The following is a 16552-nucleotide window of genomic DNA, read 5'->3' on the forward strand; positions in this document are numbered from 1 at the left end:
GGATGAGTTTAATCCTCCCCATCACCTGCCAGGGAACTTGCACCAAGGTAGCACGAGCCACTAAGAAAATAAACAAATTCCCCACACGCCAGCCACAGGAGGGAAAGCCTTTCAACTTAAATAGGAGGCAAAGAAACAAGGCTGGGGCCAGTTTCTGATGCTGTCCCACCCCAGAGCTGCTTCACCAGGCAGGCAGAGGTCACAGCCTGCCCCTGCGCTGCTCTGGCTGGTGCAAGCAGCGCCAGGTATACCCTGTACACTGACATGCTTCATTAACGGGTAGGTGCATGCATATTTATGTCTACTCATTAGCTGCTGGAGCAAAGCATCCTTAACAAAATGCTGCATACTGTGCCTTTAAACAAGGCCTTCGTTTAATTAAAAACAAAAACGAAACAACAACAAGCCTTCGTTGCTGCAAAATAAATGTGGTAATGACTTGGATTTTTCTGTTCCTCATAGCAGGCCTGAAAACAGTGAGGAATTTTTGTATAATTTGCTGCCAAAGCATCATTTTAAGTAACAGCCACAGCATTTTGTTTCTGCTAATGCCAGCGTTAAAATATGAGTGGTTTGGAGATCTTGTGTTGTTTTTCGTTTTGTTTTGTTTTGTTTTTTTCTCTTTAGTTCCGTATTTGTCTATGAATGGCTATCTATATAAGGCAGGTTAGTGAGCTAGATCCTCAACAGTATTTCATTTTCTTGCTTACAGGGCTAACTTAAAAGCAAGTTTTTTCAATGCTGCAGTGACTGAAGAAGCAGTTCACTCCCATGTAACCATGAAAAGAGGGCCACAGAGCATTTTGCACCATGCATTTATTTTTTTGATTATTTTCCAAATTAGCACCATATCTCACTAAGGAACCTTGAACCACACAACCGAGATCTTCCTTTGCATGCAATTGTAGATGCATTTCATGAATAGTTTGAAACCCTTGTCAATGCATATATATTATTTTATTTTATTTTTTGGAAAGAAAAAAAAAAAAGAACTCTTTGTGTATGTGATCTGAAGCATGTAACCCTAAGATGTTGCATTCTAAAAATGACAAATAAAGGCCTTTCCCAAATATTTTGGTGTTCTGCAGCCTGTTTAATATGTTCTTTCCAATACATCATTTGGACCAAAATAATAATTTAAATAATTTTAATGATAATAATTTGGGGATATGAACATTGCACTCACGTAGGAAGCAACCAGGTCAAGGCAGAGTGTTGCAGATTTTTGCACGCATAGCACTGAACCAAGCTTATTTTAACCTTGCAGGCAATAAAAGCGAAAATGGAGGAACTTAGGCCTTTGATACCAGTGTTGGAAGAGTACAAAGCCGATGCAAAATTGGTATTGCAGTTTAAAGAGGAGGTCCAGAATCTGACGTCAGTTCTAAACGAACTCCAGGAAGAGATTGGCGCCTATGACTACGAAGAGCTTCAGAACAGAGTGTCAAATCTTGAAGAAAGGCTTCGTGCATGCATGCAAAAATTAGGTAGGCTCAGAACAACATGGTGGCACTGGCTAAACACCATCGATGTTAAAACACACGTCACGCCTGCAGACAGAGATGCTAGACCGGACATCTCCCGGTGCCTCGCCTGGCTGCGAGAGGAGCTCGCCCGGCCAGGCTCGATCCTGCAATTACCTGCGCTATAAGGAGCATCCGTCCTGGGAGTAGTCCTGCTGAGGATTACTTGCACGACTGATGTTGCTCATGGTGCAAGTGCTTCAGGATCAGGCCCGTAAGTAGGCATGTGACTCTTTGCAGCGTTTGCATAAGCGGGCGGTGAAATGCGGCGACACGCGGCCTCCTAAGCAACGCTTATGCACAGCAAACACATGCACCCGTTCTGCTTACGCATCGGTGGCCAACCCGTTTGCTACCCGGACCTGGCACATTAGCAAATGTCTCTGCACCCCGCTTAAGCAGCGAGCGTGCAGGCGGGGACCCAGTTTTTCCTTTTTCCTTTTGCATCTTGCAAACCACTGTCGAGAAGAGCATGATGACGTAGCGGGCTCGCGGTCGGTGCAGACTGTGCAGGATGGGGCCCCTCCTCACCTCTTCCCTCCCCAAAAGAGCCGGGAACCCCTTGGGTCGTAGCAGTGCTAGCACCAGGGAGATGTCCCCGAGCCTTTTGGATGGCTTTGGCTGCTCAAGCCTGCCCCGAAGCCCGAGGGGTCCTGGCTGTAGCCAAAATCCACGTCCTGCCCCCGGGCAGGGGGGAAGGAGGGTGCTGCCTCCTGCCACTGCAGGGCTCCCTGCCGCTCGTTGGCTTGATTTAATTTCTCCTTACGTTATTGACTTTCTCGTTAAGCAATTTAGGTAATCTAAACACATTAACTGCTCTGCAGTCTATTTTGGTAGCACATATGAAATTACACTCTCAGGTAACTTCAAGAAAGAGCTGATCTCTTCTCAGAACTGTGTACCCTTGGCAAGGTAACGTTTCCTTTCTCTCATGCCTCCGCTGTTGGAATTGCTTTTGCTTGTTTCTAGACACCTCCAAGCCCCTGCAAGCTGCCTCCTCCCTGCATTTCCCCTTATCAGCTACCTCTCCAGTGAAATTTTGGAGGGCAGGGCTGGGTTTGGTTGGGGGAGATGGTGCCCGACTATCCATTTGCTACATCCGTAGCCTTCAGCCCATCTCGAGAAGATGCTGATGATGGATAGGGGGAACAGCAGCAGGATCAGGGATTTGAATCTGGGCTGTGCAATTGCCTTCCTAGGGACAGGTCTTTAAATAAATCCCTCCCAGACCTCATAGCCCCTCTCCAGTGGGCTTTGATGGAGCTGCCCAGCCCAAGCTGGCTCCACCAGAGTCAGGGACGTTGTGATGATCCTCCCGCAGACCCTGGGCAGACTTTAAGAAATAAATCCCAGACCATTCAGGGCTTCAAAATAACCAAGTTTTGCTCTTGCACCGTTAGCCCCTTCAGCTCTGGGCTGTGTTGTTCTGGCTCATTGTGTCCCCCAGTGCTCAGGTCTTCCAGCTGGGAAAACCGGCCAGGTCACCAGCCCAGCTAAGTCTGAGGCAGCTGGGGTGCTGAGATCCTGTAGGCAGCCTTTTCCAGAAACTTTGGGGATTTTTTTTTTTTTTTGTATTTATTTCTTTGAGGTTTTATTTAGGCATTCTGGCTTTGCCCCTTCTTTTTTTTTTTTCCCCTTGCCTGTCTGCTCCCTCTGTGTCTGTGCCACCCAGAGCAGCTTTTTTGCCCTGGGGCTTTGCAGCCCCCCCGGCTGCTCACAGAGACCAGCGCTGAGTCTTGCAAGGGCGCACCCGGGAGCATTTGCTTCTCGCCTGGGAGGGTGATTTATTTGGTCATTTAGCAGCAAACAGCACAGACTGAATTTCCAATGTTGTTTATCACTCCGGAGTGTAAACCAGTGAAAATGGTAGTTAATTGAGTTAAATTCAGATAACAACCTCACAGACACTTTGCTGGCACACGATGAGACCCTGTTTGCTGAGGATTGTTGTTTGCTGCAAATTATCTGCTCCGAGGGATGCACTGGAGTCTCAAGCAGCATGTTTTAGCTTAAATTTGTTCCTGCATGGGCTAGCAGCACTGCTCATCTGGTGCGTGTTGGCCTGCTAGTGCTCAGGATACAGCTCGGAGCACCAAAAACAGGACCGGGGAGCACAGGACAAGGGAGGCAGAGGAGATGTGCCATGCTTCTGTCCCATTTGCCTCTCCCCGTCCTCCAGGTAGCACTGATGCTCAACAGTGCAGCAGCATTTCCTTTAGACAAGGTCCTTTTTGTATTTTGGGTTTCTTAAGCATTATTGATGGATCAATAGTGAAAACACTTCCTGACCCTGGCATGTGTGTGAAGGGAAAAAGAAATCAATAATGGCACGTTCAATCTGTTATTCTGTTTACATTCTTAAAGATCACTATTTATATTGGGATCTTAACGTTTCCATTAATGCTCCTGAGAGGAGCCTTCAAACAGGGGAAAGGCTGTCATTCCTCGAGTCAAGGGGGAATTCAATTCGTCTGCACTCCACAGGCTCACGTTTGCTGGTGGCACGAGCCTTCCCCAACTCCTGCAAAGAATCCCAGCCCACAATCCTGGTGCAGAGGTGGGGAAATAGCAAGCGTGTCCTTCCTTTTTGGAGAAGCAGGGTCCTGCCAGCCTGTCCCACATGTGTTTGGGATGGGAGGCTCCTGGCTGGGCAGCGCGAGGCAGTGCTGGTGGTGGTGCGGCGGCTGCGTTGGTGGAGAAATTGCTCCTGAGCTGCTAAACGTCACCGGGGGGGCTGGAGCTTAGGAAAAAAGATGGAGCGGGGGTGTGAGCATCCTGGGAGGATGGCAGCGCTCGATGTAACTGGCTGGAAGTTGTCTGCTGCTGCTGGAAAATTCCTGGTGTGGGTAGAGGAAGGGGCTGTGCGCAGCGGTGGCATCTCCTTGCTGCTCTCTGGGGCTGAAGGAAGGAGTCCTGGAGGGTCGCCCTGGGAGAGGCTGATCCATGCTGATGCCCAGGGATAGGGACATGCAGACCCCTGTGGGCCCCAAATAGTGCTGGGGAAAGTGGAGTGGAAACAGAACCTCTGTGATTGTCCCCAGACCCGTCAGTCCCAGCTTCCCCCACATCGTGCACTCAGGCACGGCCACCAGAATGAGCTCCCCTCCTGCTCATTCATCCCTGAGCGAGCTGAGATGCTTGTAGCATTTCGGCAATCAAAAAGGGTCCCAGAAGGAAAATAAGCAGTGAGCAGAGCCTTTGCCTTTCTTGTGTTTCATGAAATATTGGAGACGGTCTGGGAGCCCTGCGAGAACACTGCAGAGCGCGGTGGAAGCAGCAGGGCTGTAAGCAGGACCCTCGCCCCAAGCTCAGGACCACAGGGCTGGTAACCCCATGAGAGCCGTGTGGACCTAGCTCACTGGGGGCCAGGAAGCACTTGGCTCCAGGACCCTTTTCAAACTTTTTCTCTTGTCTAAGTGCCTCTCGTAGATTTACTCCAAGACAGAAAACACCTCATCCTGTATAAGAGCAACCCTCTTGCACTGCTGAAGAGCTGTTGTGAATGTGCCTCCAGCTAAACGTGTATGAGATGTAGCCTCACTACGTTCAAACAACAGTAGTTTACCCTTATCAGCTGCTTCTGCTTTTTTTCCTTTTTTTTTTTTTCTCCTTTTTCTTTTTTTTTTTTGATCAATGAGCTTTTATACAACCTTTCTCTCCAGGGAAATGGAAGGAAAGAGATAAAGTGACAGCAATGTAGGGCGGTGATAATGGAAGGCAGCACTGAGCAGATCTGTGATTAGAGGAAGGCTGGTCCTCTGCGATGGGAATTTACCAGACATTAAGCAGTTATTATTTTAACCCATCGCATCCCTTTGTCAATACCTTGCTTTCCTCCTGAGCTGAGAGGCTTTGAATGCATCAGCCGGGCAGAATTCCCCCTGCCATTCCCCTGTGAGGCCAGGGAAGCTCTCTGCTTTCTGGTGGGAGCTCTCTTTAGCTGCTTGGTGTCTGAAGGCTGTGGCAAGGCTGATGGTCCCTGTGGCCGTGTCGTACTGGTGCAGATCAGGCAAATCTTCATTTGTTTTATGTCCCAGGCCAAGGTGGCCCCTTTGCCCCTCAGCTCGGAGCTGTGGTACGTGGATGTGTCCCGTGGCCATAACCAGGAGCCCAGGGGACTGATGAGACCAGGCTAGGAGAAGGGCAGCCGGTGGGTAGTGCAGAGCTCCTGGGGCATGTTCTTGGTGACCGAGCAGAACCCTGTCCCAATCTGGTCCAGCTCCCCGTGCCTTTCAGCAGCACCCTGCAGGCTCCCACCTACTGGCCCAGCCCCGGACATTCTGACCCAGCACCTGGAGCATCCTCTCCAGCCCAGCACCTCACCATTTCCCCTTCCTCAGCATCCCAGGAGCATCCTCATCCCAGGGGAGAAGCCAGAAACACCTGGTGAACTTCAGGGGCCGGTGTCCCCTTGCACTGCTGACCTTGGCAAGAGATGCTGCCGCCAGTCCGGCTCTGTGGGAATGTGTCCAGATTTTAAATGCCTGCTCCTGTAGCAACAGAGCCTTCAGCACCGGCTGCAGCCCCTCCTGTCGCATCCAGCTTGGTCTCTTTGCCTGTCATTACACCGTGCACATATGCCGAGATGCTGGTGTTTTGGGAGACCAGAATGGCAGCTGGGCTGAAAAATGGGGAGATGAGCGTAAAGAGGACATCGGCGTAGGGCTGCCTGCAATGCTGAGGCTGTAGCTTTGCAGGTATCTAGTAACGGGTGTCCCAAAAGGGACACTGGGTTCAGTGCCAGGGGGCAGATAGGTGGAAGGAAAATGAGCTGCCGTGGGCTGCCAGCATAGCAGGCTCACAGGGGAGAGGTGCTGCTGCCTCACCTGGTATTTATGGCTTTAAAACGCAGCCAGGCGCTTAGCTGGACTTGCAGATGTGCTGACCTTAAGTCTAGGGGCATGAAACCTACGGGGTGAAGTGCTTCACAACCCGGCCCTTCATTCCGAGCCCCAGGGTGCTGTGTGGGTGCACATCCCCATTGGAGCGATGCTGAGGCTGGGTCCCAGAGGCTCCTGCACAGCCTCCATCCTCTGCTGTGCCCAGCGTCCCCTTCTGGGGCTAGCGGGGTGGCCATGGTGGGCTGGTGGTCTCGGGTGTCTCCTGAGCAAGCAGACATGGCAGAGAGCAGAGAAGGTGGCAGCTAGAAGCTGGTAAATGCTCTTCTCTAGGAAGAGATTTATATTGCCTAGAATTTCCCACTTTTATTTTTTTCCTCCCCTGCATAACCCGTAACAAATGCGCGTTTCCAGCAGGGCTGGAATAGACACGTCTGTCTTTTTATCTTGGCTGCACCCACTCTATTACGGCAGAAACGAGCAGAGCTGTTCAGCTAATTTCTCCACCTGGCTGCTCGACCCTGGCTAACTCCTCTCATTTCCCATTCGAGCAGCGTGGCTGCTTCAGGAAAGCTTGTTTTCTTGGGGCAGTGTGATAAGGACACTTGTTATTAAGAGGCATGAAACAAACAAAAGCACCCGGCAGTTGTTCTTAGCCTAATTACCTCTAATTAAATAAAAACCAGCTTCAAATCAGCGGGGCACAGCACCCTGTGCTGGGGCCTGGCAGGCAGAGACCCGCCGTGAGAAGGCTCAGTCCCGGGCCGCAGAGGGTGTTGGAAATGGTGCTCACCAGCCTTGCACTCTTTTTCCAGCTTGTGGCAAGCTGACGGGAATCAGTGACCCCATCACAATTAAAACCTCGGGCTCCCGATTCGGATCATGGATGACGGACCCGCTCGCTCCAGAGGGAGAGAACAAGGTAAGAGCGCGGCGGCGCCGTCCCCGTGATCCCCCCTCCACCAAAGCCATGGAAAACTCCTTAAATCCCAGCACCAAAGCTCTGGTAGTGCCCCTAGGTGCCTAATCCTCCTCGTGGGGCTCTGCCAACCTCGGCTGAGGGTGGGGAAGGGCAGGAGGACGATGGGGGAGCAGCCCCATGCTGTGGTCCCTTCCCAGGGCAGGTGAACCTCAGTGAAGCCACTGTTTGCTTGGTCTTGGATGTGTCACCAGATCTGGGGATGGAAAATCAAATATTGGGTTTCTTGTCTGGAGTTGGAAGCCCAGAGGGAGCTGGGGCAAAGCAGAGGGGCCCATGGTCTTGATCCCTGCTGTTTTTTTGCTGCCTGTGTCCCCAGTACTGTCATCGAACTCCCATTTGTCCTCTGTCCCTCTGTCTTCCACCTGCAATGTTGTGAGGGTTTAACTGACTGCAGCGAGAGATTTGGTTTGGTCTTTTTTTTCCTTTTTTTTTTTTTTTTTTTTTCATTCAGACCATTCAATTTTGATCCCAAAGAGGTAGGAGGCCAATAACTGGCTGAAAATCAATCCAGGCTTCCCATGACTGATGGAATGGAAAATATCTCGAGTGTTTGCTGAGGATTTGCAGGCAGCAAAACAAAACAGAAACCACAGACCTTGGCTGCATGGCAATTCCCTCCTGCGTGAAGCAGCCTTCATCAAAAGATAAAGGCGCTGGCAAGGGCTGTGTCGGGGCAGCTATTTTGGGAGCTTGCCCTGTGATCGGCTTTCTGTAGCTAAGAGCACACGAGGGATGCTCGGCAGAAGCCGTCACTGGGGGTGGCTCCGTGTGCCTGGAGGTGTGCTGCGATGAAGCAGCAGTGACTTGGGATGTCGGGCTAGTTCCTTCCAGCAGCCAGCTTGGCTTCCCAGTACAATACCTCTTTATTTTACAATTATTAAACAAAGCATCACCCCATGAAATCCCAATTTGGAAGCAGAACGGGAAGGTTTTACCCACATCACACACTGTTTTCCTCATCAGAAGGGACGGAGTTGTCCCCTCCAGGCTGTGTCTGCTGCCTCCCTTGGCACTAACAGGGTTAGGCATGATTTATACATCTGTAAAGGGAGAGTTGGGTTGCAGCTGAAGTACATTAATTACGTGCTAAAGATCTTCCCATGTCTTCAGAGAGTCTTATCTCAAAATGGATTTTTTTTTTTTTTTTGCCCATGTCTTTTTCTGCAGTGTGTTTTGTTGTGAGAGTACACAGGCAGTTTTCTCTGGACTGTATCTCAAGCTTCACAAGCGTGTGTGTGTGTATAATACATAAATCTACTGCAGATTTTATTACAAACACAATCACCCAAGTGAACTTCATTGGCTACCTGGCGGAGTGGGAAACCAGTGATGGGGAGACGCTGGCACTTTATCATATCCATCTTCCCTCACCAGGCCCCGGGAGGTGTTTGGTGGTTTTCATGGTCATTTGTTCATGTCATGAAATCATTGAACACAACCAGGCACAATTGCAAGTCTCGCAGGAGCGGCGAGACAGCAGGTGGATGCTGAGCGCCGGGATTGATGTGTATTGGCAGGACAGTGCGGAGAAGGCTGCTCAGAGCCAGTCGGCACGACGAGGCGCTGCTGCCGATCAATCTCTGCTTCTCCAAAGCACAAAACATTGTCGGATCCTGCCACCTTGCAGCACCAGCCTGATAACAGGGGCTGCTCTTGTGGTCTTCTCTTCGTCTCTCCAAAAACTGAGCACAGTGCATTGCCACGTGGAGTTATTTAATGCCAAATAATGAAATGGGATTAGCTGAGGTACAATCAGTTTTCAGGATTTTTTGTAATTTCCCAAGCTACTTTAGTTAAACACAGACTTTACATTAACCAAAGAGTGCTCTCCAGCATCATGTCCAGCAGCAGAAGCTCTCCCAGGTTGCAGGCACTTCTCTGCCGTGGGCTCAGGGATGCGCGTGGTTTTCTCCTGGTGCTCTGGCAGCCATCCTTGATCCCACAGCAGAGATGTGAAGCCCAGAGCAATTTGCCACAGGATTATTCTCCACCTCTGCAGTGTTTCTGGGGCAGTACTGAGGGAGCTCTGAAGTTTCCTACAAAGTTTTTGTAGACCTCACTCGGCCTTTCAAATACAGCAGCCCAAACGTGCATGCACGCACAGGCATGTGTAAATGTTTGTCTGCTGCTCTAATGGACCCTGGAGACGGCTGTATTGAGGCTCTGGTATGATCAGATTTTGCAAGGTGTTTGCAAAAGGAGCATGCACTACAACATTACCCAAATCTATGTCCTTAAAGGCATTCCCCACTGCTATTTCATTTACCTCTTTACCTTCCTAAACGTTTTTTATAGAAAGCAGCTGTCTCAACTTTAGGCAGCAAAGGCATACAGGATGTCTCTCACTGGATGGATATTTCTTCTTTCTTCTTTGCCTCTGAATTGATTTCAAATGATGAAAGCTTTTGTTTTTCTTTCTTTTTTTTTTTTTTTCTTTTTGTTTTTTAAGAAGTCTAGACACTGTCCCCAGTGAACCAGTGTTTAAGTCATGGTCTAAAATCTCTCCCCCATCTCCTGACAGCAAGATTTTGATGTCTTTGTCTTTTGTATTTCAGCAGCCTCGGTGTAAGCTTTTGATGCAGAAGTGTATGATTTTTAAACCAATATGGACTTTGCCTGCATTTCCCTGACAATGAGCGATTACGTTCATTGCTTCTGCGTGCCAAATTAGCGGAGCTCTGCACAGCAGCTGCTATAATTTACTGAGTGCAGTTGTGATGGGGCTTAGAGGCAGCAGAGGCAGCATCAGTGTAATGTGCTGGGTTTAGCCAGAGAAAGATGCTGATTGCCCTCCGGAAGAACAGTGCCAGCCCCCAGGGAGATGCCAGCTTACCTCTGGGAAAGCTTCGCTCTTCACTTGATTTCTTGGCTGATTTGGGGTGGCAGCCTGAGGTTTATTTCTGGGCGCAGGTGGCAGGCTTTGGGCGCGTGGTTTTCCAGTGGGTGGCTCAATGAAGCCAGCCTCCTCGCAGATTTAGCACCCAGAACATTTTCTAGGGAAACATGTAAAGGTGAAGCACCTCTCCCTGGTGGAGGGCTCGGGCAGGTCTCTGCTCTTTCCTAACCCCAGGTTTTTCTGTTTCTCGACCAGGTCTGGTACATGGACAGCTACCACAACAACCGCTTCGTCCGCGAATACAAATCCATGGCAGATTTCATGAATACCGACAACTTTACCTCTCACCGTCTCCCTCACCCATGGTCAGGCACCGGTCAAGTGGTCTACAACGGCTCTATCTATTTCAACAAATACCAAAGCCACATAATTATCAGGTTTGACTTGAAAACAGAGACCATTCTCAAGACTCGCAGCCTGGATTATGCCGGCTACAACAACATGTACCACTACGCCTGGGGCGGCCACTCGGACATTGACCTCATGGTGGACGAGAACGGGCTGTGGGCCGTCTACGCCACCAACCAGAACGCGGGCAACATCGTCATCAGCAAGCTGGACCCCAACACCCTGCAGAGCCTCCAGACCTGGAACACCAGCTACCCGAAACGCAGCGCCGGGGAGGCCTTCATCATCTGCGGCACGCTCTACGTCACCAACGGCTACTCGGGAGGCACCAAGGTGCACTACGCCTACCAGACCAACGCCTCCACCTATGAGTACATCGACATCCCGTTCCAAAACAAGTACTCGCACATTTCCATGTTGGACTACAACCCCAAGGATCGGGCCCTCTATGCCTGGAACAACGGGCACCAAATACTTTACAATGTCACCCTCTTCCACGTCATCAGGTCTGATGAGTTGTAGTCCATCCTTGTTTAGAAACTGATTTAGGAAAAAATAAAATAAAAAGGAAAAAAGGGAGAAACGAATGAAAAAGGAATACTAATATCGAGGAAACACACTTTAAATAAGTAAATAAATAAACAGCTGCCAAAATGAAGACCAACGTCATGGAGGATTATTCAGCATAAACCTGACAGATCAGCATTACCTCTACATTTCTAGAAGTCTGGCCCTGTGTTATAGACTCATGACTAACCATGTACTTGCAGCTGGAACTGCACCTGAAGAACCACTTAAGTTTGGGGTTTTGTTTTGTTTCTGTTCCGATAGCAAACCTATAGTACATACTAAAGCAGTAAGGCAATGACTGTTGGAAGTTTATCCTTGGGAGACTCGCTCTCTTCTGTGTGTGGGTTGCATGGACATTTTCCGACATCGCGGTCAGCTGTGATGGATGTGTGATTTGTATTTCTAAGCAGAAAAGCTGACCCGTGAGGAGCTCTCGCTGTCTGAACAAGACCTATCACAGGTTAGTTTTATTCGCCTTCCATTGCAGCTACTGTCTCTCAACTGTGTTCTTGTCACTTAGATTAACTGTGCTGAGACCCGAAGTAGCTCATGGATCTGTGTCTTAGTAACTATTAAACACGATGGTTTAAGTATGTATTATGAACAAGTTGTTGTACCCATATTGTTTGAACTTATGTATTCAGCAAATATATTGTATAATGTATGTCTGTTATTTACCAGAGGTGGCAAAACTTTGTATGTCCAGTTTATGCAATGAATGTTGTAAATGCAATGATGTAGTTTGGATTAATAAATGATGGTTTTGTTTCTAAAAAGAAAAAAAGATCAGTGTTCACCCTTATACACAGGTAACCAATTTCATGTTGATAATTACAAGAATATTCTCTTACTGTTATAATATCTACATAGCATTATGGTGGTTGGAAATCGCTTCCGTGGAAATTCTGTGGCATCAGATTCCCATGGAAAGCTCTGTTTATGGAAGTGTGAAGGTAATTAATTTTTTTTAAGAGGAAAACTTTGTACTATCCACAGTTATCTAAGGAACAATAAAAATATTAGGAGACTTCCCTGCTTTGGTCATTGCGTGTTCTGTGTACGAGTGGCCAGGTGTATGGGGGCAGGATACAGGAGGTATTGTGGGTTTTGGGGTGATGGTTGAGCAACCATCCTGACTTCCCTAGTGTCTGGAATCAAGTATTACGGGATGCCCATCTGCAACTGGGAAGCAGAGGCTGGAGGCTTTTGCTCTCTCCTCTGCAGGGCTCTCTTCGTGCTGCATGATGCAATTGGGTCGTTTTCCTTCTCAGGCACTTAGAACACTTCTCATCATGGTCTGGCTAGTCTTGCACTAGTAAAAGTCTTCCATCTCATGCAGCCAGCACTGCAATGCTTATTATAACAAGCAACAGTTGCTGCTGGGGCCTGAGCACTCCACGCAATCATTCATCTTGTTTTTGCCAAGGCGGAGACTTCACGGCGTTGCAGACTGCTGCAGCACAGCAGCACACACTTCGAGATGATCCAGGGCATTTTTCCAGCTGAACACTCCTAAAGCATTTAATATTTGGAACTGAGGATGCTGGATGCTAACATGCTCATCGCAACCACCTTTAATAAATCCCACACGTCTCTGCTATCCCCTTGCAAGTTTCTAGCAGGGCTCCTTTTACCAGGAACCCAGCACCAAGTTGGGTCACTGCTGCCACTGCCCGGGGTCCCTGCAGGTGCCTGCAGGCAGAATAGTGCTTAGCATGTTCCCACACTGCATGGGGAAAGGAAAGGCCTCATCCTGCCTTTGCCAAGGAGCCCCAGTGCTACAGCTCATGTGCAACTGGTATGCCAGGGAGCCCTGCAAACGGTGCAAAGGTGCCATTAGACCATTGCCTCTTTTTCTGAGCAGCCTGTTTTCATCAAAGTAGGATGTGAACAGCTATGTTTGCTGCTGAAGTTCAGCCTTCAAGCTCAGCAGACTGGAGTGTTTGGGCCCTTGGAAGGAGAGAGGCTCGCCAATGTCCGGAAATTAAATGTAAGCAACAGGTGATTGCTGCTAATTGTGTGTGCGGATTTCAACCTCTCGGCCTTTGCGGAAGGTCTCTGCTGGACTCTTCAGCAGGAGGAGAGGGGAAAGAAAGAAAAAAAAAGAAAAAAAAAAAGACATTAAGTGGTTCCCAGAGCTGGGTTCAACCATGAGCAATGAATGATCCTCCACGTGCAGATGTCTGAGCCAGTTATGTGGGTTTGAGATACTGCCCTGTGTCAGCACTGCTCCTCTTACTGAGATGTTGGCTGTATCCAGAATGGAACATCTCTGAGGACTCGTTTCTCTACTACGAATTATATTTCTAGTGCACTGGACCACCACATTTGTGGAGATCTTTAATATATAGCAGTGGTTTTCCTTCCAAGAAGTTAGGAAAGGGGGATAGACCCACAGTGTACTTGGCAGAAATATTGATTTTCAGTGTACAAGAGAAATATGTCAAGCCAAAAACCTTTAAGGCACCTGCACTCACTTCTACTTAACAAATGCATTTCTTCAGTGCAAATTAATTTAAAGGGAACACAGCATGCTTATAATTTTTAGAGCTGGATGCAGCAGCTGCAGGACTCAGTGGGGCAGATGCTGATGCCTACAAGAGGGACTGAGCTTTTGCAGCAAGCTGAGCGTGCTCATGGCTCAGCTTCTGTGTGCGTAGGGTTGTTCCTCCTGCACAGTCTTTTTGAAGTGCTGAATCGCAGCCACCGTCAGCTGTAGGACACAAATGACTGCTTTTTGGTGTTGCCTATTGTCCCAGCAACTGGGCTTTGCAGACTCTGCTTCCTGCCCTTTTGCAAGCCATGGAGCTGAGTGCATCACGCTGAGCACCAGATGGGTCTTCTCGAGAACTTCTGTCGGTGCTCACAGAGGTTGTCTGAGCCAATCTGTGCAGTTCCAGGGAAGTGCACGTGGCTGTTTTGGGTATACTGATGCGCATAGCAGGGCACCACCCAGACCTGCTAGCACCAAAGCACTGGCGGGCCTCTTTGTGCACCAAATTACCCAAAGTCAGTTTTGTCATTAAGCAAGATTTGAGGACAAAAGAACAAATTTGCTTGAAAACATTGATCTGCAAAAAATAAATTGAATTACAGAAAGGCAAAATAATGCTGTTTGCTTTAGGGCATAGCTACATTTAGACTCTAATTTTCCTAGTGCAATTCATTTAATACAAGACTCAACAGCACAAAATGTCCTTGAACACAACAAAGGCAGAGCAGCTCTTCTGTAACATGTACCCAAAGTTAATGAGATGAGAAAAGCGCTTTAAGGGGTGTACCTTTGTCCTATTTGCCTGTAGTGCAATATTCTATAAATGGATGCCATATGGTCATATAGTTAATGGTATGTATTACTTTTCAAGTGGATGAGCCATTCAAAGACAAGTACGTCCCAGAGGATTGCTTTCTATAGCCTATGACTTAATTATTTGGTGCACGAGGCTTGCTCGTCCAAATTTAGTCATGGGAGTCAGCAAGTTACTTCAGAAAAACATCTGACCGTACATTTGTATGTCTGTTTATGTGTTGTTAATATTTTACAAGGGATTAATTTAAAAGCAGATTACAAGTTATTTGTGGGTGTTTCAGTTGGACAGAGAGGAGCCTTGTGCTCAGAGGGCTCCATAGCACCCAGGGTCTGCTCCCAGCCCTACGAGTCCTGGCAAGGAATCTGAGCAAACAACAGCAGCTTTAAGTTTGCCTGTCATGTTTCCTCTATTCTTTGTCCTTTGAGTCGGATGAGCACTGCTCTCCAGCTGGGGATGAATGGAGTGTATCTGCTCGTGGAGTCACGAGGCTGGCTTCCATTTCTGCAGTTCCCCCAGCCCTTTCTGTTCCTCACCCTGAGACAAGTCCTCCTCCCTGCAGCCACAGTCCTTGCCCCGGAGGACACTGGCACAGTTTTGGGGCATGGTGTGGCTCCTGCATGGCTACAGCCTCCTGGAAAGTGGCTTGGGGCTGGCCAGCATGGGCACCAGCAACAGGCTCAGCTCCTCCTAGGGAGATTCACCCTGGGAATCCTGTGGTGCTCCCGGCTGCTTCTGGTACAGGCATAACTGGCTTTGTGTGCACAGGGGAAGCTCCTATTCTGACACATGGGATCCCTACATACTTCCCCACCAGCAGCAAAGCCCATCGGGAGCAGCTGTGGGCTATGAAATACAGCTGGGTGCTGCGATAGTGCATGGCCAGGCTGTCCCACTCCATTATGTGCCGCTCACTCCACACCTGGCCTCCAATCCAGGCAGAAATACTGGCAGCTGCTGAGCATTGTCACAACACCGAGAGCTCAAAATTTCCCTTTCTTTCTTTGCTGTTCCTTCTCTGACCTTCATTAGTTCTGCAAGCACCAAATGCAGAGCCCATATGGAGACAGTTATCATAAAAAAATGAATCCTGGCCCCTTAATTAGCTCCTCATTATCTGGGAGTTCCATATTGAAGCATTAAGATGTTGCAAGCAATTTGGTGAGTTTCCAATTAAAACTTTTTGGAATTGTTGAGCCTTTTAATACTTTGTGTTTACAAATTACCTTGGACCTAGACAAATACACACATTTCCTTCATTAGGGATATATAGCTGAGGAGCTGATAGCTATTAATATTAAATCCTTGGGTTTAATAAAGTCATAAACTATGCCAATGACACTTTTTGTACCTAACACAATAGAGATAACTCTCTTTGAATGAGTGCAGAAGAGTAAGAATCATTAAGAGGGCAATTATGGGCTGATGTCCTAATAAGTCCACTTTTACTGCACCGTAACTATAAAAACAAATGTGCGCATCCCTCCTTATATCAATTTACCCTGGATAAGTCCCTGCCAGATGAGGGGAGGTGCTGAGCCCCTCTGTTTGTGCAGGGGCTGGCAGGAGTTAGCGAGGCTCAGCTCCTCCGGCAGCACGTTGCAGGATCGGGCCCGTCATGAATAAATAAAAGCCAGATGGGCATGGATTATATTCGCTGTATTGCGCAAGCTGTTCACCGGAGGAGTGCAGCTCCGAGACGTGAGCACAGAAGAAAAATGGGTCTCTCCTGCAAGGCTCTGAGCTGTACAGACTTTGCTTGGGTTCCTCGGGTGCGTCTGCTGCTGGTGGCCCAGAAAAGAGGGAGGTGGGCGGCCCAGGGCCGAGCTGTTCCCAGTCTCTGCGGAGCTGGTGCAGAGCAGGAGGAGGCAGTGCCGGAGCCACGGTGGCTCCCCTGTCCTGGGGTGAAGGCTGAGGGACTAAGTGATTTGCTTAAAACCTCCTAAAAATGGGTCCCAAGCCATTTAGAAGAGATGACTGTCTCCACTTCTCACCCAGAGAGCATGCAGGAGGGACGTAGCCTGTCTGCAGCAGGCTTTAAACAAAACCTCAGCTGCGCCGAGCTTTAACCGACCGCAAACAGCTCC

At 48.8% G+C, this 16552-nt stretch overlaps 1 protein-coding gene across 3 annotated transcripts in view; it reads left to right on the top strand.

Moving 5' to 3' along the window:
- Window positions 1–12189, top strand: part of OLFM1 (olfactomedin 1) — a 31353-nt gene extending 19164 nt beyond the window's left edge. For 2 of the 3 annotated variants that reach the window (XM_084494215.1, XM_084494214.1), the window contains exons 4-6: window positions 1268–1487; window positions 7177–7283; window positions 10435–12189. In XM_084494215.1, the coding sequence (XP_084350341.1) occupies window positions 1268–1487; window positions 7177–7283; window positions 10435–11109 (1002 nt within the window). In that variant the 3' untranslated portion in view covers window positions 11110–12189. Of the gene's footprint in view, window positions 1–712; window positions 1073–1267; window positions 1488–7176; window positions 7284–10434 lie in introns of those variants that run through there. The other variant, XM_084494216.1, reaches the window with a different exon arrangement.
- Window positions 12190–16552: the final 4363 nt, after the last annotated feature.

This window comes from Aythya ferina (genome assembly GCF_964211825.1).
Source record: "Aythya ferina genome assembly, chromosome: 20".
Taxonomy (NCBI): domain Eukaryota; kingdom Metazoa; phylum Chordata; class Aves; order Anseriformes; family Anatidae; genus Aythya; species Aythya ferina.